At 40.5% G+C, this 26,445-nt stretch overlaps 2 protein-coding genes across 3 annotated transcripts in view; both read right to left on the bottom strand.

Annotated features, from left to right (window-relative positions):
* The window catches only part of atrn (attractin), a 139,973-nt gene extending 123,540 nt beyond the window's left edge, over positions 1 to 16,433 (bottom strand). For both annotated transcript variants that reach the window (XM_042387964.1, XM_042387965.1), the window contains exons 1-2: positions 15,935 to 16,433; positions 364 to 447 (exon numbers count right to left, since the gene is read on the bottom strand). In XM_042387964.1, coding sequence (XP_042243898.1) covers positions 364 to 447; positions 15,935 to 16,173 — 323 coding nt within the window. In that variant the 5' untranslated portion in view covers positions 16,174 to 16,433. The remainder of the gene's footprint in view (positions 1 to 363; positions 448 to 15,934) is intronic.
* A 1,776-nt stretch (positions 16,434 to 18,209) lies between these two features.
* The window catches only part of eif2ak3 (eukaryotic translation initiation factor 2-alpha kinase 3), a 30,809-nt gene continuing 22,573 nt past the window's right edge, over positions 18,210 to 26,445 (bottom strand). Inside the window, exons 12-18 of the mRNA XM_042387943.1 lie at positions 25,514 to 25,663; positions 24,651 to 25,209; positions 24,257 to 24,430; positions 23,442 to 23,615; positions 23,104 to 23,205; positions 22,107 to 22,169; positions 18,210 to 21,254 (exon numbers count right to left, since the gene is read on the bottom strand). Coding sequence (XP_042243877.1) covers positions 21,072 to 21,254; positions 22,107 to 22,169; positions 23,104 to 23,205; positions 23,442 to 23,615; positions 24,257 to 24,430; positions 24,651 to 25,209; positions 25,514 to 25,663 — 1,405 coding nt within the window. The 3' untranslated portion in view covers positions 18,210 to 21,071. The remainder of the gene's footprint in view (positions 21,255 to 22,106; positions 22,170 to 23,103; positions 23,206 to 23,441; positions 23,616 to 24,256; positions 24,431 to 24,650; positions 25,210 to 25,513; positions 25,664 to 26,445) is intronic.

Genomic DNA, 26,445 nt, shown 5'->3' with positions numbered 1-26,445 from the left:
ACTTAATGGCAGAAGCTGATTTAATGGATGAAATCAATAAGAGTGTATCTGTTTCATGTAGTGTGTCCGAGGCTACTTGGAGACTAGATGAGTGGCAAAGATGTTTAATGACCTCAAGAAATTTGAAAAATCAATTTTGATTAAATCTGTATTATGAGTTATAATGTACTAACACCATTGAAACTATCAGGTATGCACATGTACCTTGTTTAGGACAGATACACACTAAAAGGGAAAAAAAATAAGGAATTCAATGAGTGTCAGAAGGATTTTCAAGTCTTAAGGAAAGTTCTTCATGAGGAGCCTAATTGGTGCGAACTGTTCTGATCTGGTGTTGGATCTGCACTCCAATGATCAACTTACTGTCCCTCGATAAGCCAGGTACACTTGGTCTTGTACTTGTAGTTTCCTGGTCCATCGGTCAGATAACCGGAGGGCCCCGTTAGTCTGAAAGGAAGAAAGGAAGGAGAGAAAACGAAAGGAGATTCAAGGTTACAAATGAAGACCGGACAGTATTCATTCCAAACAAGCAGAAGTCCTGGAAAAAAAGTGTCTTCTACTCTCTCTGAGTCTGTGTGTGTGATGTAATGTGGCAGATATGAGGTGCAACAAGAACATCGATAGGACCACTGATTCTCACCCAATCACCGCTTGAATCACTGAGGGAGTTTTGGCTTTTATGCAACATGTGTAGAAGTGAGAGCAGTGTGTAAATGTCACATAAAAAGCACCATAACAGGAATATTGAATTGATAAGATATAGATATGCTTTAAAAAAGGTGCAATAATTACCAAGTGATACCAACTGATAGACCAATAACATCAACAGCTCTCTGAACAAGTCTTTTTACGGATATTAATTCATCTATTGATTATTGGGATGGGGATGAAGTTTCACAAAAGTTACCAGATAGGAAAGAAAAACTGATGTCTTTCTTTTCTATGTTCCTATTTTGTGTAACTAACAGTCAAAAAAATCCAAAACATTCAATTTACAGTTATGAAAAAAGCAACCTCTCATATTTAAGTTAAATAAGTCCTAACAGGAACATGTTTGGTTTTGTTATTTGATATTTTTTCTTCAATGATAAATCAATTTAGTGTACAAAAAACAAATCGATTACTTATCAAGTAAAAATGTTGAATGATCTCTCTGAACTCGTTGAAACTTCTTGTACTTCTTGTTATATCATCAGGGTGCAAAGTGAACTTTTTTGTCCACCAGTCAAATGGTTAGTGAATGTTCAAATTTTACACATCACTCAATAGATTACCATTGTTTTTTTTAGCGTGTGAGTCAAGGAAATCTACCAGCCGCTTGCATATTTAACCAACATTGATCAATTAATATTGTAGCGACTACTTAGACTCAGTAGGTTCCTCTATGTGACACGTCCATACAAAACCATCCCGAAGTCCAGATGACGTTTTACTGATGTTTTATTGAAAAAATAAACAAAAATGAAAGACTGACAAGCAGCTGTTGCACAAAAAATATACAAAAAAAATACAATCTGACTGTGAAGATAAAGTGACGAACAGACAACGGTAACGATGGTGACGATGGTGACGGTCAACAGAAAATATCAGAGCTCTACCCTCCCTCTAACTCCCTTTGTCCAAAACTCCCACCATCACCTAAGTGACCAGGTTAAATAATAATAGGAAACCACACCCATGTGTCAGGCAACGTAAGTGACACAATACATGATGTCCAAATCAATATATAAACAGAAGAAACAACATATTTTAACTCCTACAAATATCATATGAATACATCTGGGTTGATCAGACAAAACAAGCAACTTATATAAACGTGTCACCTTGTGCGCTGAGCATTTTTTACATTTCTTGATATTTTAACAGATTAATCAGTTATGAAAATAATTGATTCATCCAGCTCTGACTGCCATTTAGTTATTTTCAGTCACATCATTTAAAGTTTTGCTCCGTTCAACTTTCCCTCCATCGATACCGACATCTGCTTCATGTCCGTTTCATGAAATTATCTAGAACTTTTAAAAATAATGAATAAAAACATTCAGGTTAGCGGTTAGATTTTTTATAAGAACACTGTAATACTTGCAATGACACCACAGAAATGATTACACACAATCTTTTTACACAAGAGCCACCAGTCAGCAGAGCAGAGAGGTGAATGTAAACACTAACTTCCGCTACTTAACTTTTTAAAGTTCATGCAGCTCAGTGGTAGAGCAAGCAGCAAAAAAAAAAAAAAAAAAAAAAAAAAAAAAAAAAAAGGGACAGCTAAGACGCTGAGAATGATTAAACCTCACAGCAAATTATTATCCGAGGGCCGACACCGTGACAGACGACCGCAAATACTGTAATAGTACAGTAAGGCGCCCGGTCTCTGTTATTGCCTGATCAATTCCAGCTTGATGACACAGCAGGCAGAGAGGAGCTGAATTACACAGGGGGACACTTAGATGCAGTCAGAGATTGTATCATTACCGATGTAGGTCTCAGGGTGCAATGACTTCGCTAACACACCCAGTCACAGTCCTAGTTCCAAAACAGTCTCTCAGCACCGTTTCAGACCAAAGTCTACTGAGAAAGAGAACAGACACTCCTCCCTGGTTCAGCTGCTGCTGCCAGTTTGACCGAGCACAGCGAACAACTAATCCCTGTGCTGCAATGAAAATAAACACCAAAAATAACAGGTTTTTTATGCAGAAAGCTACATAAAAGCTGCATTTTCACTAAATAACTGGTTTGTCTCAACTTAATGTGGGTGAATTTGAAGTCAAAGGCTGCTTTTATGCAGGACTCATGCACCATCAACTCACTTTTTAGCATACAACATGTGAAATATATTCTTTTTAATTAATCCCCCAAAAACTTGTAGGGAGATCCCTGTTGTGTATTGCATAACTAAGTTTTTATTTGCTTCTAAGAACCAAATGTGCAGCAACTTCTGGTTATTGAAAACTTTATTCTGCTCCCAGAGCTGCCGAGGTGCAGGCCAATAGCTGCAGCTGCGTGGGCCGGGCAGCTCAGGGTCCAAGGACAAGGGTGTTGTTGAGTGAACAACAACAACTTTACAGGCCAGACGTATGACACTATATCGCAACAATGCTCTTGTGCCTTCACTGCAGCATTTATCAGCTTTGAGTCAGTATATAATCTGTAATAGATCACCCACCATAATAGATAACAAGGGAACTCAACTGACCACATGAAATATTTCTCATGACAGCAAAGTCTCCCTCAGAGTTTCAATTTCACAACCACACACGAAGCTTTTCCTGAACATTTGCGGGCTCTGTGCTGTGAGTGTGTTTTTAAGAGAGTGGTTTCACCTAGCTCTTTTCACGTGGCAGGTCTCAGCGGTTAGCTAACAAGTACACCAAACACTGTAATTACACATCTCTCACTGCTAATACAGCCGGGGGCCTGCAGGGACTCCCAACTCTCTCGGCTAGCAGACAAACAGAGCTCCCTCAGAGGGCGAGAGGCTCCAGATTCTCCTTAAGCCGACACACCACCACCCTCTTTAAACATAGTCTGACTCCGTCTTCTGCTAGTTCAGCACTTTCTTGGATGCACTGAACATATTGTACTACTGCTCCGCTACCGCTGCAAAAATCCAGCTGAAACACAAGTGAGATGATCAAATAATATTTTAATATGATCCTTGAATTAATGTTTTTATTTGCAGTGATCACTAAAAACCATTTAAAGACTAAGTTCACCCAGTTTATGTGTAGAATTGGGTGGGTGTTGCCAAACTAACAACTAATGGGGATCCAAAATATCTCTTCTCACGCACCACTAGTGGTGTCTAGCAATGCAAATCATTTCTATCCCCACCTGAGACATTTACTTTTATCTAAAACCAAAGGGGGACAAAGCAGAATTTCCTTTGCAGCACTTAAAACAATGAAAACTGACGTTTAAGAAACGAAACAGCGACGAATCTGTCTAGACAGAGTGTCTGAGTTACTATGGATCACTATGGTAGTTCCACTGCAAACTTCACAATGAGGTCTGTGGATTATCCAGAGTAGTTCAGACATAATTCCTGGAAAGATGAGTTGCCAGTTTGTTTTACAAACGTCATTTTATAAATTCCTTTCCCATGAATTATATTGGGTTGAAAGCTGTAATGTCTGGGAGAGATTTCTCCAAACCTGGGCCAATAAAACCAGACCTTTAAAGCAATGCACACTCATCATGGACTTACAGTAACAAAAACAGGAACTAACTTACTAAGGAAACAAACTTCCCCCAAACATAACAACTGCAAAAAAATAAAGGAAACACTTAAGAATACTGACGTGACTTTCGGGGAGTAGATTAGATGCTGTTCCTTCACAACACATTCTGGATTAAGTCTCAAATATTAGATGCATTCACTCGTGTAATGTGATCTTTTCAGTGACTGAAGAATAGTGGATCGTAGTTGATCTGTGATCCGTACGGATCGCCCCCCCCAACGGTTCGGTAAGCATGTAAACGGCGGATTAATTGCAAAATTTAATATATCATTAAAGACAAAGTAAACAAACTGCTGTAAGTACAAGTGGTGGACAGACGGCGCGTCGCTAACAGGGATTTTGAAGAGCAACGACCAAACTAGCATCTAACGGGTCTGAAGTGACATCTGCAGGTACGTTTACCTGCTGTTTAACGTTAGCGGAGCATTTTTCCTCTGTTCAACAAGCTAAACTGCAGGACAAGACGTGTGTTCATGTTTGTTAGTTATCATCAAGTTTTGACGACGAGGACACTGTCGCTGTTTCATTCACCACCATGTTTAAAAGAGGAAGGTATCAGGCCTCATAATGCAATTTAATTTAACAATTGAGCATTGAATATTTTATATATTTTAAGATTTTATTTAAACATTGGACGTCTTGAATATTGTTTTCATTTAAGACTGTAAGTGGGGTTTTTTTCGCTGATCCGTTCCGTGACTCAAATCTGTGATACGATCCGAACCGTGAGTTTTGTGATCCGTTGCACTCCTACTAAAGAATGTCAAACACATCAATAAATGTCTGCTACAGAACTGATGTTGGTCTGTAATCAGCTCAAACACCTACCAGTGAAAACTGTTTTTTTCACCCAGTGTAGTTGAAGTGTGTTGCTCCTTGAACTGTAATACAAATTGAAAACTGAGTAGTAAATGTGATTAAAATTCAAGTGGGTGTAACATTTTGGTGCAAATCAGTTGGACAGTTCAATTTGGGCCATAAAGTTATTTTTTTAAAAGACGGAAGTCTTTTGTGGAAATCAAGTTGTTGTTGAGTTTATAGACAATCCCATCAAGCACCATGGAGATAAAGTCATTTACAACAATAAGGCAATAGTAATCGTTTTAACGACACCCTTCATGTTATTATGATAAAGCATACAAAGGGCACAGCAATCTGTGCCTGAAACCTACTTGGAACCAAAATAGGAACTGAAAAAAAGACAATATCAGTGCTTTTGCATGTTTCAGGACATACTTTATGTTCCTAACAACTGTTTCCTACCCTGAGCTTTGAACAAATGCAGATGCTTTACTTTTCAATCATAAATTAAAGACAATTCATTTCAGTCATAAATTAAAACAGATTTTAAATTCTTTCAAAATCGATTTTTCTCCCTCCTCCAGTTTTTCAATAAATGATGGATGAATCATCACAGTGGACATTTACTTTCCTTTATTCTATTGTCAAAGATATGTTGTCATCGTGTGGGAAGTTGAAAGCAGAGACTGTTTAAAAAAGAAACTCTTTCTCGGTGGTGTAAACTGGGATCATCCAAGATTTTATGCGTTGTCCGTCTCATGACAATTTGATTTCATATCATACCATAAAATACAGGAAGCCGATGTTTTCTTGGACGTGGTGAGTTGATGTAAAAACACAGTCTGGCTTAAATATGGCCAATAATACTGTAAAGTGCATGTGATTTGTAGTCTGCAAACACATAAAAACTATAAAAAAGTATGGTCCTTTAACCCCTGAGCAACACTGCAGCACCTAAATTAGAAGAATCTAAGGCAAAAAGAGGTAATTTCAGTGCTTATGTACAACTACTTCTTTAAAAAGACACTTTAAACACAAAGCGGCAAGTAAAGAGTATGCGAGGAGGTGCCTGGGCTTCGTTATTAGACGCACATCAATACGCACAGAGCCTTGCATCCACAGTGACAGTGACGTCCAACGACAGCTCATGCAAACAGTATGCATGCAGCAGAGCCAAGTGGTCTGCAAATGGCAAAGTGGCGCAGCATGAAAGCAGAACAAACACGATTCCTCATTCAAAAGGCGACAACAGTCCTGCACAGGCTTGCTAGGGATGGAAAAAAAAAGCATGCTCAGACAGAGAGTAAATGCTACAGAATGTCTGGGTAGACATATAAAAAAAAGCTGCTGATATCAGACTTTAAATCAATCACACAATATCTGGGAGAAAATTACACTTTTGCTGCGATGTTATAGACCCGTGCAATTCAGGCTGGGGGACAAAATCTGATAATTTCACATGATTTTGCATGAGGAAGCAGAGGCCTTATATCTTGATTAAAGGTTAACAAGGTGAAAGGTAAAAACATTTCTAGGGATATTGTGATACTTCTTTTTTGCATAATCAGGAGTTGCTCCTGAGCAGTTTGGGGTCCAGTGTGGTTCACAACATATGCACTCAAAAAACTCCAAACTTTGAGACGCTGAATAAAAGTTTCCTGAAGTAAAGATCCACCAGATGTTGCAGCTGACAATAAATATGCTTCCTTGTTAACGTTGCCATAACAAAACCTTCATGAGATACACTGATATGAAGTTACTCAGCAGCAGCGATGGAGGAGCAGAGCTGAGGACTGAATGTGGCTGGTAACAAACAAACAAAAATGCTGTGTAGCCAAAACATTTTAGAAGCTGAAAGTCCTTGATATGGTGTATAAATGATAAGCGGTGGCTATTATTGGGCCTCGATACAAGGTGTCCTGCACGCATAGAGCCTGACTGAAGCCTGATAAAGAAACAGCACCAAGTTGAACAAAACGAGCCCAAAATGGACTTCAACTCTCATCATGCTTTGCTCAACTCACACCCAGGTGTGAAATCCAGCAGAATCAAACTCTCCATTGAACGAGATCCGCTGGAATGCACGTGGATTCCCCCTCCCCGGCCGTGATGCCACTGAGAGTATAAACACCTGAGACGGTCTCCAGAATCTCTCCCACACCTACAAGGAAGGCCCCCCGTACGTACGTTAAACTGTAACTAGGCCACACAATCTCAACCTCGCTGGATGAGTAGAGATTTTCTTTACGTTCAAACAAGCACATCACTGGATCCAAAGAAGGAGACCGCTGTGCAACCCAGCGCTCTCACATTTCCTGCAGAATTGGAAAAGGAGGATAATCCTGTTTTTCTTCAACTGAATCGACCCTGCTGTTTCCTCCGCAACTCCAGAGGATCAGCTGCCATGAAACACATATCACAACCAAATAAACTCTGTTGTGCATTTAAAGAGAGGTTTCCTGTGTTTGCACACATAGTGTGATAACAGGTTGGTGACGGGGTCAGTGCTCTAATTCAAACCGTCACTGTTCATCCTGTAATGTTAATATGTCTCAGATGTTGACATTTCTTGGATGAACAGCCCTTCCTGAGATGACATTCACCGTTTGGTTATCGGTCCCTGACCTCAGGTTGGTGCCGCATGATTATTAATTCATATTAATCATTATATTTACATTTTATATGTACATTGTGTGTACAAATCCTCTCTTTTATCTGCTTTAAAATGCATCCCATCTCCACTGAGACCCTGCAGACTCACCTTTGTTTGCCCAAACTAAATTCTGCTCTTTTATAATTTGCATCACAAACATGCCGAGTGGAATAAACTGACATCATGTTACAAGATTTTTGTCTATTGCTACTCAGACTTTTTACACTGTCATTTCGGCCACCATAACCTTTCTGTCCATCCAGTATCTTCCAGTAAAACATCCTGAACCCCCTTTATGGCTCGGGGTGCCAGTGAAAGGGACACATTTCTCTGCCTTTGCATCAGTAAGCTGAAAAAAAGAATAAAATCAGAACTACAGCAGTGGACCCCATTAGTCTCTGCAGAGGGCTGGAAGGCTGGTCACTCAGCAGAGCTTGTAGTAAAGTGAGGTCAGTCTTCAAACAGGTTCCCGCAGAGCGCCTTAGGATGGATGCGGACTAATATGCAGACTACACAGGAGATGACAGCAAAGGCCCTACACAGCAGAGAGTGGTGAAACTAAAAATATCACAAGCAAAGTTGATCTCAGGCCAACACAAACATATCAGCACTACACCAGCGGATGGGACATTGTTTAAAATGTTGGTGATAAGATATCTACACCGTAGTGAGGACTCGAGATCTCAACTGATCCAAACTACAGAAACACTTCATAAATTTAGAGCTGCAACGATTAGTCAATTAATTGATTAGTTGATCATCAGAAAATTAATCAGCACCTATTTAGATAATCATTTTTTAACATGTCTGGTACCAGAGATGTGACTATTTTCTCTTTTCTTCATTCATTTCACCATTTTCTGACATCTTATAGACCAGACAACTAGTCAATTAATCAAAAAAAAGAGACAGATTAATCACTAATTACGAGAATCATTAGTTGCAGCCCTAATTAGATGAATAAATTAATTGACTGACAGAAAATTAAAAATATATCCTGTGAAGTTTTTGACCACTAGTGGTAAGAGTGGGTTCCTGGTTTATTTGTATCTTGTGCACATACATGGGGGGGGGGGGGGGGGGGGGGGGGGTGCAGCACACGCATGAGGACATGACCGACATGATAAACATTCCTGACATTTTCACACTATTTCACTGATTGGCAGTTGGTGGTTGTAACGCACCAACAAACATAATGATGCACTAGCAAAAGTCAGCAAAGACGAACAACGTTCCTCCTCTTTGGTGCAATTCTGTTGATGTGCAGAGGAAACTAACTTCAGGCTGCAGTGGATGGTAATTCACAAAATTCTAACCAATTATACTATTTTACCAGCTAATTACATGTTAAGAAAGGGGCAGGACCTCCTAATTATGGCAGGTTATTGACACAGTGGATGGCGGTATTGAAATGTTTACATTAGACTGGTGTGAGGATTATTATGTTTATTTCACAACTGGTTATATTCATGCATACTGTAAATCAGTTTAAAGATGAGCAGGAAATGCAGTCATTAGCTGGCACAGAGTTCCACATTAATTACATTAGAAATTGAGGGAGTTAGAGTTGGTGTCTGGACATGAACATGCGTCAGAGGCTTACACTGGCTCTAAGTAGCATGGATAAGGCATTTATTCACTACAACGTCCCACTGCGAAAAGAAAAAAAATGGCCCATAAGTCCGATATCAATAAAAAAACCAAACTGTCTACGCAAAAGCTCTATCTCATGCTAATAAAAAAATATAGTTGCATGTCTTTGGAACTCTTTGTGCCAAGAAGCATAAAGCTGGCTTTTGTAGCCATAATCTGATCAGAGCATGAAAATCCACTACAGTTCAGCCTTATGGCAACACTGATCAAAATTACGAGCAATGGTTATGGCTATAGGTTATAATAACCAAATAAAAATAGCTTTACCAAAACATAAAGCAATTCTATTACTGACATATTGCTGTTTTTGCCTTCTCAGGATGAAAAAATGAGCAGTTCAACAGCTCTGATTCTGCAGTAAAAAGGGATGTTTTCCGATGTTTCCCCCAGACCAACTTACAGCAGCTGAAGTGCATTTTATATCCAAGTGAGACTGAGCCATTAACCTTGAACAAACTATGGTTTTACTATGCTTTACATCTAGAACTGGAGCTGTAAATGTATTTAATAAGATCCCTTAACCCTAATTCCGAGAAACATATTTTAAAAATAATTGTGATTAGCGATATTGTCCCGATAATCATCAAAATATGCTTAAAACTCTCCAAATGAATCAGGAAATCAATAGGACTCTATGTTAGTATATTATTAGGATATTCACAATTATCCCGATAATGGAAATTCATCACGATTAAATCATCTGGAGCGTTTTTATCCTAATATAACATTAAATCTTATGTCCTTCTATCTCTAAGCTCTAGTGGTATCTGTCCATGCAGAGAGTTTAGTTTATGAGGTTTTGAGAAATCCATCTCTGCTTCCACCACAGTTCAGTAGATGTGAATGGAATTCAATTTGTGGTGTTCAAAAAAATGACCCAAAAAAAAAAAAATCAGCTGCAAAATTTCTTTGTAGAAACCGGTTCCTCTGAGGAACTACTGTCTATCCAAGAACTGTCATGTTTCAGTGCTGTGATAACCACAAACAATACTCGACTTGGATCCACTGAGCTGGGATGGAAGCAGAAATCCCACAGATGGATGTATCTCAAACCCTAGAAAAACAAAACCAATGCCATGTGCAAGGCTCGATATCACTAGAAGCTGGAAAGTATTTTTTTTTGTGTTATTCTTATTAAAAGGGGGCCTATTATTCATTTCCAGCTCTGTGTTTTTATTCTGGGACTCTGTTAGAGTAGTTTTGCATGATCCACAGTTCAAAAAACTCCTTATTTATCTTACAGGGCCCTTTATGCAGCCCCTCAGTTCAACCTCTATCTGAAACAGGCCATTTTAGCTCCTGTCTCTTTAAGGCCCCCCTCCCAATTAGCTGATTGAAATTGATTGTTCTGATTAGCTAGCTTCAGGAAGTCTGCTGAGGAGCAGCTGATCAGTGTTGTGTTAAGTTACTGCTGATGAAAACCACATTTTTCTTGCTTTCACTTCTTCATATCAAAAGCTTTTAAATGACTAAATAACGGGAGACTTTTATTGGGAAGAATTTATAGGAAAAGAAATGTGTTCATCACCAAATTAGCGGAGCTTCGTAAACAGTGCTAAAAACCAGTCAACACAACAAGATATGGAGAAATTTAGAGCCATTTGTTCAGCGGATCGGTTAGAAATAATGCAGGGAGGAACAGTACAAACAGAAACAGCCACAGTGCTGATGATGTTTGATGAAAAGCTTCGGACTGCATTTTCTGCAAACGTGCACACCTTCAACAGGTAAAAGACTTATTTTACTTCGCAGTGCTGCGTAATGGAAAACACTCACAGCGTGCCTGCCAGCTTGACTTGTGCCCCCTGCGTGGCTCTGTGCGACTACCTCCGAAACATAATGTTAGTGGAGCGGAGCAGTGACCTCCGGCGCTAACAAATGAGAGCAGCTGACCGAAACACACCGCAGCACTCGTTGGTACGCTGTGCTTGTCGAGCAGATGACCATATAAAGAAATCCATCATGAGTTGATGTCAGCTCGTGTTGAAAGTAGAAAAAAAAGCATTGGAAACCAAACGTTCAGAGCAGTCTGAAGCCGGTGCTTTCTGCTCACAGGGATTACTTTTTCACTTAACTTTGGCCACTTTTAATATCAACATCCAACATTGTAACATTATATATATATATGACAAAGAAAATGAGGAAAAGTATAATAGGTGCCCTTTAATATTATGACATTGATTTCAACCACACTGTATCTTCTGTGATCTAATTATATGAGACATAAGTGAGTCAATGCCACACTCACTGAGCTGCACAGAAACACAACTTTAAAATACCCTCTGATGAAAAAGATGATGGTAGCTTGATGCCATAAAACAACAACAAAAAAAAACAACATACTGCCTCGTCTTTGTTCCCTCCTTCATGTTGGTTTTGGCCCTCATGGCTAGTCGAGACTCCATCTTGGCACGACCCTGCCACAGAAAGCTGCTTTTTACCAGCATTCACCCAGCCTTGTATGGCAGCATTGTCTGTATGCTAAACACTGCCTCAGACCGCAAGCTCTCCCCGAAAAAACTATCAGTCCTTTCACTGCATTAAACAAAACAACACAGCCTTGATTCCAGGCAAATTTGGGTTCATAGAACAGAAAGTTTACCATTCGATTTGAAGATCTGATGTGGTGAGGTAGCTACAACATCACTGATGCCCTACTGTGACACAGGACTGCTGGCGTTGGAGCCAATAAACATTCAAATCAGCGTCCTGCTATGTTTAATAGTGAGTTTCAGGGTCAAACTATCACTCCTCTATCAGACAACCAGCATCACAACTTCTCTGACAGCACTGACAGAGGAGAGGACCGGGCACCATTTCTCTACTTTTCAACACGACAGAGTTTTAGAAAGAGAAGCAGACAATTAAATTCTGGTCTGCTGCTTTTAAAAGTGATTGGCAGAGAAGACAAACTCACCGGTCACGGACAGAACTGAAGTTCAACTTCAGCTTTAATAATCCCCACAGGGACACGCATCCTCTGTATCTGGCCCAGTGGGCAGTGCTAAAGAAGTGTCCAGTAACTAACCCGAGCTCTATGGGTCAGTGCCTCAGTCAAGCGCAACAGCTGTATTATGCTTAATATTTAATATGTATATGCTGGAGGACCTGCAGGAAACCAATGCAAGTCAGGCTGCGACTAACAAGTATTTTCATTGAGCACCTCTGTGCATCCTGACTAAATTAATTGGCCAAGTAGGCTACTTTTTAAAACTGTGAAAATGTCCGTAACAACTTTTCAGAGACAAAAAATGACATCTCAAATTTGGTTGTTTTGACTGAACAGCAATACAAAACCCAAAGATATTCTATTTACAGTTATATGAACCACAGAAAAAAAACTTTTTTTTCCACATTATTGCTTGATAAATGAGTTAAATGATTAATCAGAAAAATTGACCAATCGATTTATACAATGCGTGCAAGCACAGAGAGAACACTCCAGTTAGAGTTGAATCAATTAGTCAATCTTGCAAAAAATTAATTAGCAGCATTTCTTGCAGAATATTTTGGGGGGATTTTTGCCGTAAAAGGTTTGTACACAGTAGAAAAAGCAGACAGGAAACATGGGATGAATGAGAGAAGAAGACAACATGCAACAAAGGTCACAGGTCAGCAGTCCTGCAGGTATGTGTCTTAGACCGATAAATCACTTGTGTTAAGTAATTTGTCCAATAGCAAAACAAAAAAGATAAGTGATTAGACACCTCAGGCTCTTTGAACATGTGATTTGTCCTATATGACAACTTAATTACTCAACAATTAGTCAGAAGAAAATCATTTAAGATCAATACATAATGAGAGATACATAATAATCATTGGTTTCAGCCCTGAGGCCCCTCTTCACTTTGCACTCAGGTTTTTCTTGCTAACAACTGAGCCAAAATGTTACCCAAGATGCAGCTGGTAGCCAGCGTTGATTTCCCACAGTGATGGACTGTTTTAATTGACACTCGAGTGCAACGGGTTCCCAGTTTTTAAACCACAACCAAGACGAGCTATTTCATCCAGAGAGCACTTAACTCTGCCATTCTGAAACATTAGAAGCTCAGCAGCAATTCAGCCTCCATTTTACCTGCTCACATTTGCTCAGCAATTGGCTGTGCTAATGTGCAAATAGTTCAAGCTTCCCCTTTTCCTTGACGACGACCGATTTCCGAGGGTGCAGGACACCGCAGGCCTCCTGCCGGCTGTGCTTTACGACCTAGCGGGTTGGCACTGAGCTGAGGCGGCATGACACTGAGTATCAAATTAAAAAAACAGGACAAAACGCTCTGAATCTCCTAAAAAAAACAAAAAACATTTGGCCGAGGCTTTGCTTGAGGGCACACCCTGATGGACACGTTTTAGCAGCATGACATGCTAGCTCATCACAATGCTGGGACAAGAAAAAGAGGAAACAGCAGAGATTTAAACATTACTGTTAGAGCTCAAATTTGACTCAACCAAACCAAGGAAAATTAATTTGGGGAAAAAAAAAGTTGTTTTCTAATTAAATACTTGTTAAGGTTATCTTGGCAGGATGTGCAGAGAGGCACAATTCCGTCGCCAATAGTGTAATCATCATTGATTTTATCTAAATGAAGCTGTCATCGAGTGCTGCAGGACCGTTTTCTTCACCAGAGCATCACTAAGACAAACTCTAATGTGAAGTGACAATTTAATGAGGACAGAGAACAAGATGTGGAGCGCCGATTGTATGAATATTCTTGTTAATTGATGTTCGACACCTTTCGATTGCACGCAGAACATAAAGTTACAAAGTACAGCGTGTTTATGGTCAGTATCCTGTGTTTACGTGGCGGGTGAGAGCTGACACAGAAGCCAAGCGTGGATGTGGTCAGAAAAGGAGGGTGAGTGGGAACGGATGTGTTATTGGTTTTGTCAAGTGGTCGTCTTCCTCCCACTTCTCAGATGTTTCCATGATTTTGACCAACAGCACTAAACTAGCTGGGCCAGCTGTAAAAACAGAGCGCTTTCAGTATGCGTGCATGAAAATTTCTCATACTTTGACCCTGAGCTGCTGTTGTCCTGGTATTGCTTTATAACAATTATCTGAGTGCTTGAGTGGGTCATGAGCAGCCTGACACTACCTGTATTTCAAAAAGAGACCTTTGAAGCTGGCCGACACAACACAGTCTCACCTACGGGACTGATAGAGCGACATAAAAGCTTGTTTTCAGTGGACCCTCATCTACGCTCCTCCATGAGATCTCCATTCTTCTTCAACACACTACCAACTTGTCCTCTTCACAAAATACAAAAACACAGGGACCAACATGTGTTCTGACATGACCCAACTGGAAATAAATATCTTCCTGGGTTGTACGAAATTCACTGAAATGTACGGAGCCCCTAAAGTCCCAAAAGGTGATATTTTTTAATCTTGTGCGCACAAGATGATTATTTTGTGGGAACAAGTTATTATCTTATGCTTACAAGATAATTATCTTGTGGGTTAATATCTGTACAGTAAAGGTATGATAGGCTTATGCTTTGAAGACCACAAGGGGAAAGTTGCTTTTAATAGCTTTTAATAGTTTGTTGATTTCTCAAGTATGTTAGAAACATGGCGGCATTCATTGCTTTATTAGAATAGTCATTTTGCTATGTTTTTTTACAGAGCCGGTAAAGTCCCCAAAGGTGGTATTTTTTTTTAATCTTGTGCGCACAAGATAAAAAAAAAAAAAAAAAACACCTTTGGGGACTTTTGGAGCTCCATAGAAATGAATCAATTAGTAGAAAAACAACAATTTTGATGATCTATTAGCCATGCAAGTACTCCTAGGAGTAAAAATATATATTTTCTAGCTTTTCTAAAGAGGAATTTTTCTGTTTTATGTTATTTTAAAAGACACTGAAAGCAATCTTTAGTTGCAACCTTGTTGACTTGTGATCTTGTTCGAGTTGCACCATCAAATTCAGCGACGTGCTGCGTACAAGAATGATGACACTTTGTTTGATCGTGGAGGAAGAACTAGACCTTTCTTCACAGAGGACATTTAGACTCACCGTTGCAGGAAGTGCACATGTGGAGCTGATAACATTTATGTGTCCATGGAAGCCATACTGATGACCCACCATGCAATACACCAGGGTCATGAGAATTTGGAAAAACTAAATGGGATTCAAGCATCATTTATTGTATTAATTGCACCTGTGGTTTTCCTGCATTGACATGTCCAAATGTCTCCTGTGAAAAATGTCTATTTGAGTGACTGAATGACAAGATGATGACATTAATGAAGATTAAAAGGCACTCAGGCTCCATCTTGGTCAAGTGTAAGCCACATATATGTTATAATATCATTATCCAAATGTCATAAAAGCATTGTTCTGTATCTGTATAAACATGTGCTGCCTTTAGACCAGAAAAAACGGCGCCCTTGTGCAAACATCAGTAGCAGTGGTAGCAGTAGTAGTAGACTGGTCTTTCAATGCCTCAGGTGTGCACAGCTCGGCTTCTATTGACTAGAAATCTGAGCTTTGAGAAGATTGAGCACAAAGTAAAGCAGACGTAGGGCTAAACACACAACCAAATGTCACTGATAAAAGCAGCTTTATTCTGCCCGTGTGTCCACTGTACCTGAATCGCCCTCCGCAGTGCTGGCATTGGTCCCCAACCCAGCCGGGGAAGCACACACAGCTGCCAGTAGCGGTGTTGCACTGTCCGTTCATACAAGGCTTGTCGCATTCCTTCGCCTCGGTGATGCCGGGTAGCCCGGAGAGCAGCCCGATAACCGAGAGCAGGAGAGCGGTTACCAGCATCAGCAGGCTCCGGCCCCGACCAGAGCCCGAGCAGGCCCGCCGCGTCGCCCCGTACATTCTCTCACAAAAGATGGCTGCTTTAAGGCAGAAGCTCCGCTGCTTCGGGGATAGCGACCTAACGACCGGTCCGCTGGTGCGGTTCCGTTTATAGGACTGACGGTACTGTTTCCCCGGAGATAACGTTTAGTGTCTGTGTTGAGGCTGGTCTTCGCAGGTTACTTGGTTTACATCTTTCCAGTGGTTCTGTTTCCCAGCGCCGCAACAAGCCGCATATTGACATCCAGAAGTGACGTTATGACAACGGAAATGCGCAACCGGGGGAGGCGAAGCGCGGAGGGCTTTAAACTTTCATTTTGGGAACACCCGCCCCTTTATAAACTAGCTGCTGTTTCAGGAGCTTTTTATGAAAAATAATAATATAAAAATAATGGTTGTGTCCATATTCTAAGCTATAAGTTATATGAATACATACTGACCGGCTACGTCCTCCGTTATGCTTTGAGGGCGCGTGGCAACAAAGTATAATTGCTACGCTTGAAAGTGTTGTTGTTGTTGTTGTTGTTTGTTTTCTTTTTTGTTTTGTTTTTTGCTATGGAAATAATAGTCTGACAAAATAATCTCCCCTCAAGGTCCACTTACAAGCTTTTTCTGGAGCTTTCCATCGCACCTCACGGTCTTCGTAACAATATGAGAAGCCTGACAACTTAATGAGTAACGTAAAAAAAAACAACTGATAAAAACAGTTGGAAAAGAGGCGGATCTTAAACTGTCTCCGGAAATATAGTAAAATTGCAAATATTTACGTAGACAAATATAAGGAGCTACTAAAAGGTCTATGGTGTGTTTTTCTTGCACGTTCTGCCTCAAAAAAAGAAGATATTCAAACAACTTCAGGGGGAAAACACTATTCCTACATGATAAAGACATAAGTTACTATACATGGCCCAAAATATTACTGTATGGTATTTTTGTAGTAGTTTATAGTCTCACAAAATAGTCCCATAAATTTAAACTTAATAGTGACCTGTGATATTTGAATATAATCCTATTCAGGTTACAGTATTTCTGTAATTCCTTTTCATTATGTCACCACTGAATATGTATTATTTCTTTACTTGATTCAGTGACATCTGTAAGAATAAATCCTTAAATGGGCTGTGTATACTGTATATGTATTGAATTATTGTGTCTCCATGTATTAACATACATTTAGAGCTGCAACATCAGTCGATTAGTCGATGCCAAATATTTGATGGTTCCAGGTTCTTAAATGTGAGGATTTGCTGATTTTCATGGACTTACTTGACAGTAAATTGAAAATGTCCTGGGTGTGGGCTATTTATTGGACAAAACAAGACATTTAATGACTTCACCTTGTGTTCTAGGACATTGTGGTGGACATTTTTCACTGTTTTCTGATGTTTTATAGTGTAATGAAAAAAACACACTTTGTTTTCTCTACACCCTTTTAGACTTTGCACTTTGGAAGAACTCATATTGTATAACCTTGAACATGTAACCATTTAGTTCATGCTCATCTCTGGTTTTCTTCACGGTCTGGATCCAAACAGAGAGTAGTTTGGTCTCTGACCTGCTACAGTTATTTTCCAAAGTGTTTGACAGCTTTGATGAGATCCTGCACTGGACCTCACACACATGCTGATACTGTTTCCCACACTCCTTGTCTATAAAGAAGTATGTAAACTCTGTAACTGACATCAGACTGCAATTACACTCTTGTGACCGTATGCTGATCCCTTGCAAGGTTTTTCATTAAAGACAGAAAGACAACTCGGTCTTTGTCAGCTTTTTGTTTTCAGATTTCCACCACAATAGATCAAAAGAATAACCGATTAATTGTAAAATACCAGCGCAAGTTATCATTAGAACTGCTGTTCCTGCTTTTCTGAAAGTCGACACAACTTTTGATGGTTGTGGACCTACTGATAATCACCAGCTAGATGACAGTTGGCAACTTAATCTTTGTGTCTGACTGAGACCATTAAGATCCACTTAAAATGTAGTCTAATCATCTTAATCCCACTTCCCCAAACCACCCACAGACTAACACACGAAGGACACAAAACTGTACAAATGGTATAGAACAGTTTATTAAATTTAGACTTGTAAGAAGTCATCATATTCCAACGCGCTCCATCGCATGAAGCGCATTCATAATAACACCAACCCAAAAAGGATTGATCACGGCATCAAAACATAAATAAAGCAAATAAACATATTTACAATTCAACATGGACAGAAAAAAATGGGGTTGTGCACAAGAATAGGCAACTACATGTCCAGACAGAGGCATCAGAGATTGAAGGGGGGGGGGGGTAGATTTAATTGAACTATCCTCAGGAACAGCTACCCAGGCGGCAGGAGTGGAAGGAGGATAAACACAATTTCAACAAAGCATGAAAAACCTACTGTATAATCACATTTTCTTGGTTTGAGTGAAAAAAGCAGAAAGTTTCTAGAACCTTAGATAATACACTATTGTTAGTAATGCTGTTTTGAGTCATAACGGAGAAACGATGACAAACTATTTACTACTGTAGGTGATTTAAGAAGTGACAGTTTCCTTCTTTCCGGCTGTAAAATTGTTCAAAACCAAGTCTTTATGTCACAATTCCATCAGGAATCCTATAAAATAGCAGAAAAAAAAACAAAGGTCCCCACATCCTGTGAGCTAATTTTGCGGGATTTACACTTGATCCGTTATCGAGTTACGTCAAAATATCAAACAGTAAGCCTAGAAAAGGTGTAACATTCTCAACAAAAGGACTTAAGTTACAGTTACAGTACCGTCTTTCAAAAAAGCTAATTTGGTCTAAATTTGTGGCATGAGTTGTTCCGCCGAACTTCAGGATACGTCATTATGGAACAGAACTCTCCAGTTTCCACCTTTATCGTGGTGGGAGTACAGTCTGTTTTAAACTCTGAAGAGAGAATTGATCATTTTACAACAGAGAATGACTCATTTCCAGTGGGTTGAGTGGATGGATGGACGAACATCAGTTTGACTTCCTGCATCAGACACAGTCAAGACTTTACAGTAATCAAAAAACCCTGCAGAATAATCAAAAAACTGCTCTTATCGAAAACAGAGAAGATCTTTAGAAAAGTACAATCATTGAAAGCACATTACAATTAGCAGTTTGTGTGTGTGTAGTTACAAGCAGGTCATGTGACTCTCCCAGCACTTCTTATATATACATTAAACAAAGCTTATGCAGATCACATGACCGACATCAGGTCCCTAATGTAGAGGAGACGAAACAGTTATCACCTTCTCAATTAAATGCTATTTTTTCCTGCATCGTGGGAGAGCTGCAGACCTCAGTATTTGTGTTTGTCATGCTTTACTGGAAACACCAGCTGGATGGGGTTGGAGCACAGTAGCACAATTGCGAAAAATGTGAGGTGAGTTATCAGTTACAGAAAAGTACACTTAACTGACTTTCAAATGGCACTCTGGTCCTGCGGGTTATTCTCTGGTGCTTAAAGCAGGGAAAACCACTTCCTCTTGGTAACCCAAACATGTGAAAACAAACACTGAGAATAACTTCAAAGAGCTATAAGTTGTGACCACCGTTATCGTACTCTGGAGGTCACACTGCAACATTCAGCTATCTGTTAATGGCAGAGATCGTCTCCTCTTTGTTCCCTCTCCCACAGTATATCACATTATCTTACAGTTGCCTCATGAAAAAGCCATTTACAAGCAATGGCGCCTTACAATATGTACAGGATTGATCAAACAAATCTTCTGAATTAACAAAGAAAAAGTTATAAACAGGTTTTTCCCTTCAATTATGTACAGAGAGCTAAGAGGAGGTGTTGAAAAATGATAGAGCACCTCAGAGTCATTGAGTAAATTTACACACAGAAAAACTGCGTCAAAGTACTGGCTTTAAGAAAACAAACTCACTCTCACCCCGTCACTTTCCTATCAGGTACATGCAAAAAAGACACGAGCCAGAGGCTCTGCATTCATTCAGAGGGGGCCGCAGGCCCCTTTCTAAAGGCAAATCACATATGCTGAACTGGATTCATAAACTCTTCTATACGCAATACATCACCTTCTTTTATTAAAAAAAAAAGAAAGAAAAAAAAAAAAAAACATAGGAAAAAGATGGTCTTTTTTGGTCTTCCAAATCAGGCATATTAGGTGTCAGAACACCAGTTAGTGCTTGTACCAGTGATCAGTACTAGTCACTAGTAGATAGGATGATCAAGCATCAAAGGCCCCTTTGGAGTGTCCTCTTGGTTTTGATACCTGAGGTGTAGTGTGGGTGAGTGAACACTGGCTGAATGTTGAGAGCAAGCAGCGTGTTGTGACCAGAGCCGGATCAAATCATATAGAAAATAGTTCTTAGCATTTCTGTCAATTATCTCGGGGTACCAGATGCTTGTTCAAGACCAGTTTGCAATGTTAAGAGTGATGAGGATGTCAAATGTCTAAAACAATCACAGGTAAACATTTCAGAATCAATTAGGTAAATGTTCTCTGGATAACAGCTTAGTCTACGCTGAGCTGACTTGTTGCAGTAAACACTGCCCATCTGGTACTCCACTACCACTAAGAATTATTTTTAAGTACCGCTTGAGCCAAGTCTGGTCATGAACATTACAGAACGGCTGTCGCTTTTAAAATATCCTTTCACTTGTAAGTGTGATTAAAATTGGGAACTTGGATGGCATAACGGTGTGCGGATATGTAAGCATGTGTATTTGCCAAGCAGAGGAACTTTGCAGGACGTTGTCTCGCTGCTCTAACGCAAATGAGACAAATTCCTGCACATTTGCAGTGCTTGGCATTTAAAGTGATTCTCTCTGAGGCAGTGTGTGATGGCAGGGCGCTGAGGTGTTTCTCTTAGGCGGTAGACCAGCAGGGGGATGACAGGGGAAACGGGCATTGTGGGGGTTACATATTGCGTCGTGTGGCATCTTCAGGTAGTTGATGTCTGGCGGGAGGGTCGGCCCATGGACGAGGCGCTGTAGGTACGGGAGCGCTGCCTCACAGCCAGTCGGCAAGGCAGCTCCAGCTCCTGGAACAGTGGAGTCCCTGTGATCTCAGCCGCCTCGGGACGCTCGCCGGGGCTCCACGACAGCATGCTGCGCACCATACTCAGCTACACACAGAGAAAACACACAGCACAACAGCGTCATGCTAGAGTAATGCTACTGCTAACATCATTATTATATTATTATTTTGCATGCTTGTACAGATTGTGCACAAAAACACATTGAAGCACACACACACACACACACACACACACACACACACACACACACACACACACACACACACACACACACACACACACACACAATACAAGACAGAACAGTACACATGTAGTAAAGTGGGATACTGGGATAACACGGTCAGGGTATTTCCAGTGTTGCAGAATCACAGATTATGCTTTGGGATTATGTTAATCTCATTACAAGGTAAACAGGTAAACAAGGTAACGTAACCAACCAAACACCAAACTGTACGCTGGTGCCTTTTGTTATTTGCTTACTATTTATTATGTATTTAATTGATTATTTAAACAATAATTAACTTGATTTGATTTTGATGAGATTAGAGATGCAAATATACTTGTTGATGTAAATGTTGCAGCTAATGATGTTTATGTTAATAACAATGAACAAAACAAGTGTTTGAAATAGAGCAAACTGCATATTTAACTTTATATTCTGTGGATTTGACAACAAAATAATCCAAATACACCTCTAATTGGATTATCTCAGTGGGTTCAGCTCACCATCGTGTGTGTGGACGGGTCATTTAAATCTGTGACGGACTACATTATGAGAATGAACTCATCCAATTCTGGACATGTTCTACTTTTCTCATTTCCTATCACTATCACTTTCCTATCCTATCAATTGTTCTCAGCACAAGTTGTTGTTTTTTTTTCATGGTTCAGACGTAGTTTGCGTTTTCAGCCACTAGGTGGCAGCAGACGGCCACTCACCTCCTGAACGTTGTTTTTGGAGAAAACCTCTGGGAAGTGCAGAGCTCTCACCTCTGTCAGCGTCTGGAAGAAAGGATGTAAACACCTGTGAGCGGAGCTGCGCTAATGGCTAATCAGACCCTTTGTTGTTGAGACAAAGACATCCAGGTCGCTCACTGCTGAGAAAGCAACCATCTGTGTGCCTGTGTGTGTGCACTTAAAGAAAAAACAACAAAAACAAAAAACCCTACCATTTAAACTGACAATGATTATTAAAAGGATAATAGTGATCATGTATTACAGTTGCCCCAACAGAGTGAGCAGACAAAATAGAATAATTAAGTGAATAAAAGACACAGACAGAAAGATGAACCGCCTCATTAGGAAGTCTCTCTCTTCTCAAACTTAAACAAATTGCAGCAGCGGGAATTCTTACTGAAGCCAAAAATGAGATCATACCATTTCATTTCTTTAACCATGTTTACATCTGTAGTGACCTGTCAGTTTTGGAAATGATCTGAAGGATTTAAAAATTGCTTCTTGCTCTTAAATAATTACTTTTCAGGGACAGATGGGTTCAGCTCGAGATGCGTCAGAGCCTTTAACTTCATGTGAGCTGCACATCAATTCCAGCTGTCAAGTTGTTCTTTTTGCAGTCGATTAAACTTTAAAACAACCTAACTGGGCATTCGGGTTTGTCAAATATTGCTTATATTTTAAATTAAGTCTCAGAACGCACTTGTATAAACTTGCTTTTCTTTAATGAATCACTCCTTATTCATGTTTCTTGCTTTGCTTATATTTCTTTTTGTATATCTTGATCTTTTAATATAATTATTCACACAGAAAGCATTAATATTATAAACTGGGAAATACAAAAAGACATAACATATGTGTTGGGCAGCTTTAAAAGCTGAGCTACGGGGTAATTTATCGCTGAATAACAACACTCGTGGAAATGAAATGAAGTGAAATTAAGAGACGATTATGGTTATGTGTCCATGTGTTGCTGACTCACCCTCACTCTCTCCATCTGGGTCCTGAAAGGATACAGCAGCTCAAACAGGATCAGACCCAGAGAGTAAATATCCACTTTGTGAGAGTATGAGTTTCCAGATAGCTGCCAGAACAAAAAAGGAAGGATGGCATTAGAGATACATATCTTAAAAAGGCAGGAGATCAACTTACCAGCCATGTAGGAACTATAGAATAACAGAATCAAACTCAACCTGCTACCGCTAAAGAAAATTCCTTAAGTTTTTAGTTTTAGTGGCAATCAACACACTAAAATTATTCTGTTTTATATCTCCTGTAATATGTGTCCTTCATTATCACTGGTCTGTAATGTCTCCTCACCTGCTCTGGGCTCATGTAGAGCTTGGTGCCGACCTGGCCCGTGTGCCGGGTCAGGAGCGGAGCTGGCGTCAGCGCACTGGGCTCGTCCTCGTCCTCCTCCTGGTCCATAGCCGTCACCAGGCCAAAGTCTCCCACCTTCACCACGTCGTCCATAGTAAAGAAGATGTTGGAGGGCTGGAGGAGGAACACAAGTGCAACACGTTATGCAACACGTAGCAAACATTAAACACATGAAGGCAGAGAGCATAGAGAATAACTGATGTATGAACCTGTTGACACTAATATTCTGCTTCCCATATATAGTCATCAAACCAAAATAGGTGCTTTTGCTTTAAAAGAAGTAGGTAACTGAATTTTGAAGAGCTTATTTAGATAATAGTTCATCTGTCTTTGCACAACTCTCTTGCTTGCAGCTCTTTTCTGTATTTTGTGCCTACGTTTTGGACTGAGATGACTTCAAAACAGTGATAATGTACATGTTTGGGGCAAAATTGTGAATTACACTAAGAGTTAGTGGTTCTTCCAATATTGCCGCCCCTATGCAGTATAAGGTTTATGCTGAAAAGACAAATGATTTTCTATAAAACTCGCTTTCAACTCAGTTTGCCCTTCAAGAGCATGCTGAAGGACATATTAAATGAAATAAGCAAGCAGCCTTATCAGTGATTCTGTTTAATATTTATATTTCTTTACATTATTGCTATTGCTTTACATTGGGTTTCAGTAGGAGATACACTGGAATGATTACTTTACAAATACATACTCTTTTGCCTTTCCAGCAGAGAGTGTGTGTGTGTGTGTGTGTGTTCGTTCACCTTGAGGTCCCTGTGCATGAGCCCCTTGCTGTGCAGGAAGTCGACAGCCTCCGCAATCTGGACAAAGATGTCCAGACACTGATTGTGCTCTCTTTGTTCTGGGAGGCAACGCTGAGCCATCCAGTCCTTCAAATTCTCCTTCCGACAGAGCTGCATCTGGATGTACAGGTACACCTGGAGACAGAGCAGGACGGGACAGGTTGAATTCAGTACTTTTTATTTGACGAAGAAATAGAATAGTCTTCCAGCTGCTATATAACCTGTGACAATATTTAATCAAGCTTTAAGTGTAACAGTAAGGACGCATGCAGGCGCCGGTCATTACCCCAAAATAAACTCCAACAAGGTGAATCACAACAGTGTTTACATCTGACTCGGTGAATGATTGACTGACCTTGGGAGAAGGCTGGGCTCGCTGGGCTGCAGGAGTTGTGGGGAGAGCCAGGGCGAGCGACGTTGGCCGTGGAGGAGAAGAAGAAGAGGGTGGGATGTTTTCTTGTCGTCTGGTGTGCGAGGAAGACGAGCTGGTTTTCTCCGTCACTGTGCCTGGACTGGCTGCACCGGAGGCAGAGTCCGTGTCCGCGTCCGCGTCTCGGTCGCAACCCGAATCCTCAAAAACAATGTCGAAGGAGGAGGAGGTGCAGTCGCTGGGGCCGCGCGGCGGGTACAACTCGAAGGAGTGCGGCGTGTCCGAGGCGTCCGGGTCGGCCTGGCTGTCCCGCTCAGACATCAAGCTGTCATGACCCAGGAGGGGATGGAAAGACAGGTCTCCATCGTCAACACTGAAACTCACAGCACCGCTGGCGCTGCTGGAGAGCAGGGCCTGTGCATCGACGGAGGCCTCCAGAACATCTCCTTGAGGCCCACAGATAGGTGAGACTGAGCTGGACACTGGCACTTTGACTGACAGCGCCTCCATGTGGTCCAAGAAGCTCATTGGCCAGTCGGTGGTACTGAAAGAGAGAAAGGAGTGTGGTTGCTGCCGGGCCCACTGGTACAATCAGATAGCATTCAAATAATCACTATGTAAAATTACACATAATTCATTAGAGACAACTTTGCAATGGTTCAAAATATATGGAGAAAATAGTTTATAAATTGCTTAAAATAAAAAGCAACACAATAACAGTAGAGTGCAACCACACTTCCTTTGTGTGGATGCCATTGCTGGTGAATAGACCTCTGTTCTGCCAGTGTAAGTACCATGTATGACCTGCTAAGCTACACAGGATAACAGGTTTAAAAGCCCTGTCTCACCTGGCGTCTTTCAGCCACCTCTGGTCCATCTCCTCCTGCCAGCCCTCGGGGGGGCTCTCCTGCCAGGCGTTGAAGTAGCGGATAATCCCCGGGTGCTCCAGCTTGGCCAGGGCCTTTACCTCACGCATCACCTTCTCACGGGCGAGCTCCCTGCACGACATGAAAACTGAGCTCACATTCATGGCGATCACTTTCATTTCGACAGTCCTTATTCAGCAGTCGGGTCACTATTTTTTTTCAGGATTTGAGGGTTTAGACGCAACTCAGATTGGACTTTGCTGTTTATTATCTGTTTGTGTGTGTTGTGTTCCTAATGACTTGATTAGGATTATTGACTCAATGCCTTACCAGTCAAACATTTGGATACGCTTTCTCATTCAGGTGAATGAGAAGATGTGTCCAAACTTTTGACTGGTACTAAGACAAAAATATCAGGATTTGTTCCATAATACTGACTGATTGTAATGACAGTACTGTAATTAACTACCATATTTTCTCTAATAGTGGGCGGGGCCTTTATTTACCTCAACTGCAGATGGTAACAGACCTTTATTGCTTATATTAGAGAGAGGCCTTTATTCCTAATTCCCTATGTTTGATAAGTAAGTTTGCTCATATTTTAGTATGAAGTCTCCTTGTTTTCTGCTTCTGTTTGCTCTGTTAACTTTTTGTTCTTGTTAAATGACTGTAATCCACTTACACTGTGTTTATCCACCCTTGTGTTTCCCAGCTTTTAATTGAATACTGGCCACTACTATACGCTAGTTTGTTATGCACTGTGTGATGCACCAGTAAACAACAAGGCTGCAGCCAAAAATTAAATTTCCATGCTTGTTAGTATGAAAATAAACATTTGTACCAAAACGTCAGTGATGTCTCTTACGTTGTTTTCTGTGTTTCCACAGGTAACTTAGCTTCTTACATAACTCGGA

This window comes from Thunnus maccoyii, chromosome 16, assembly GCF_910596095.1.
Source record: "Thunnus maccoyii chromosome 16, fThuMac1.1, whole genome shotgun sequence".
Taxonomy (NCBI): Eukaryota; Metazoa; Chordata; class Actinopteri; order Scombriformes; family Scombridae; genus Thunnus; species Thunnus maccoyii.
This window is presented reverse-complemented; position numbering and strand designations above follow the sequence as displayed.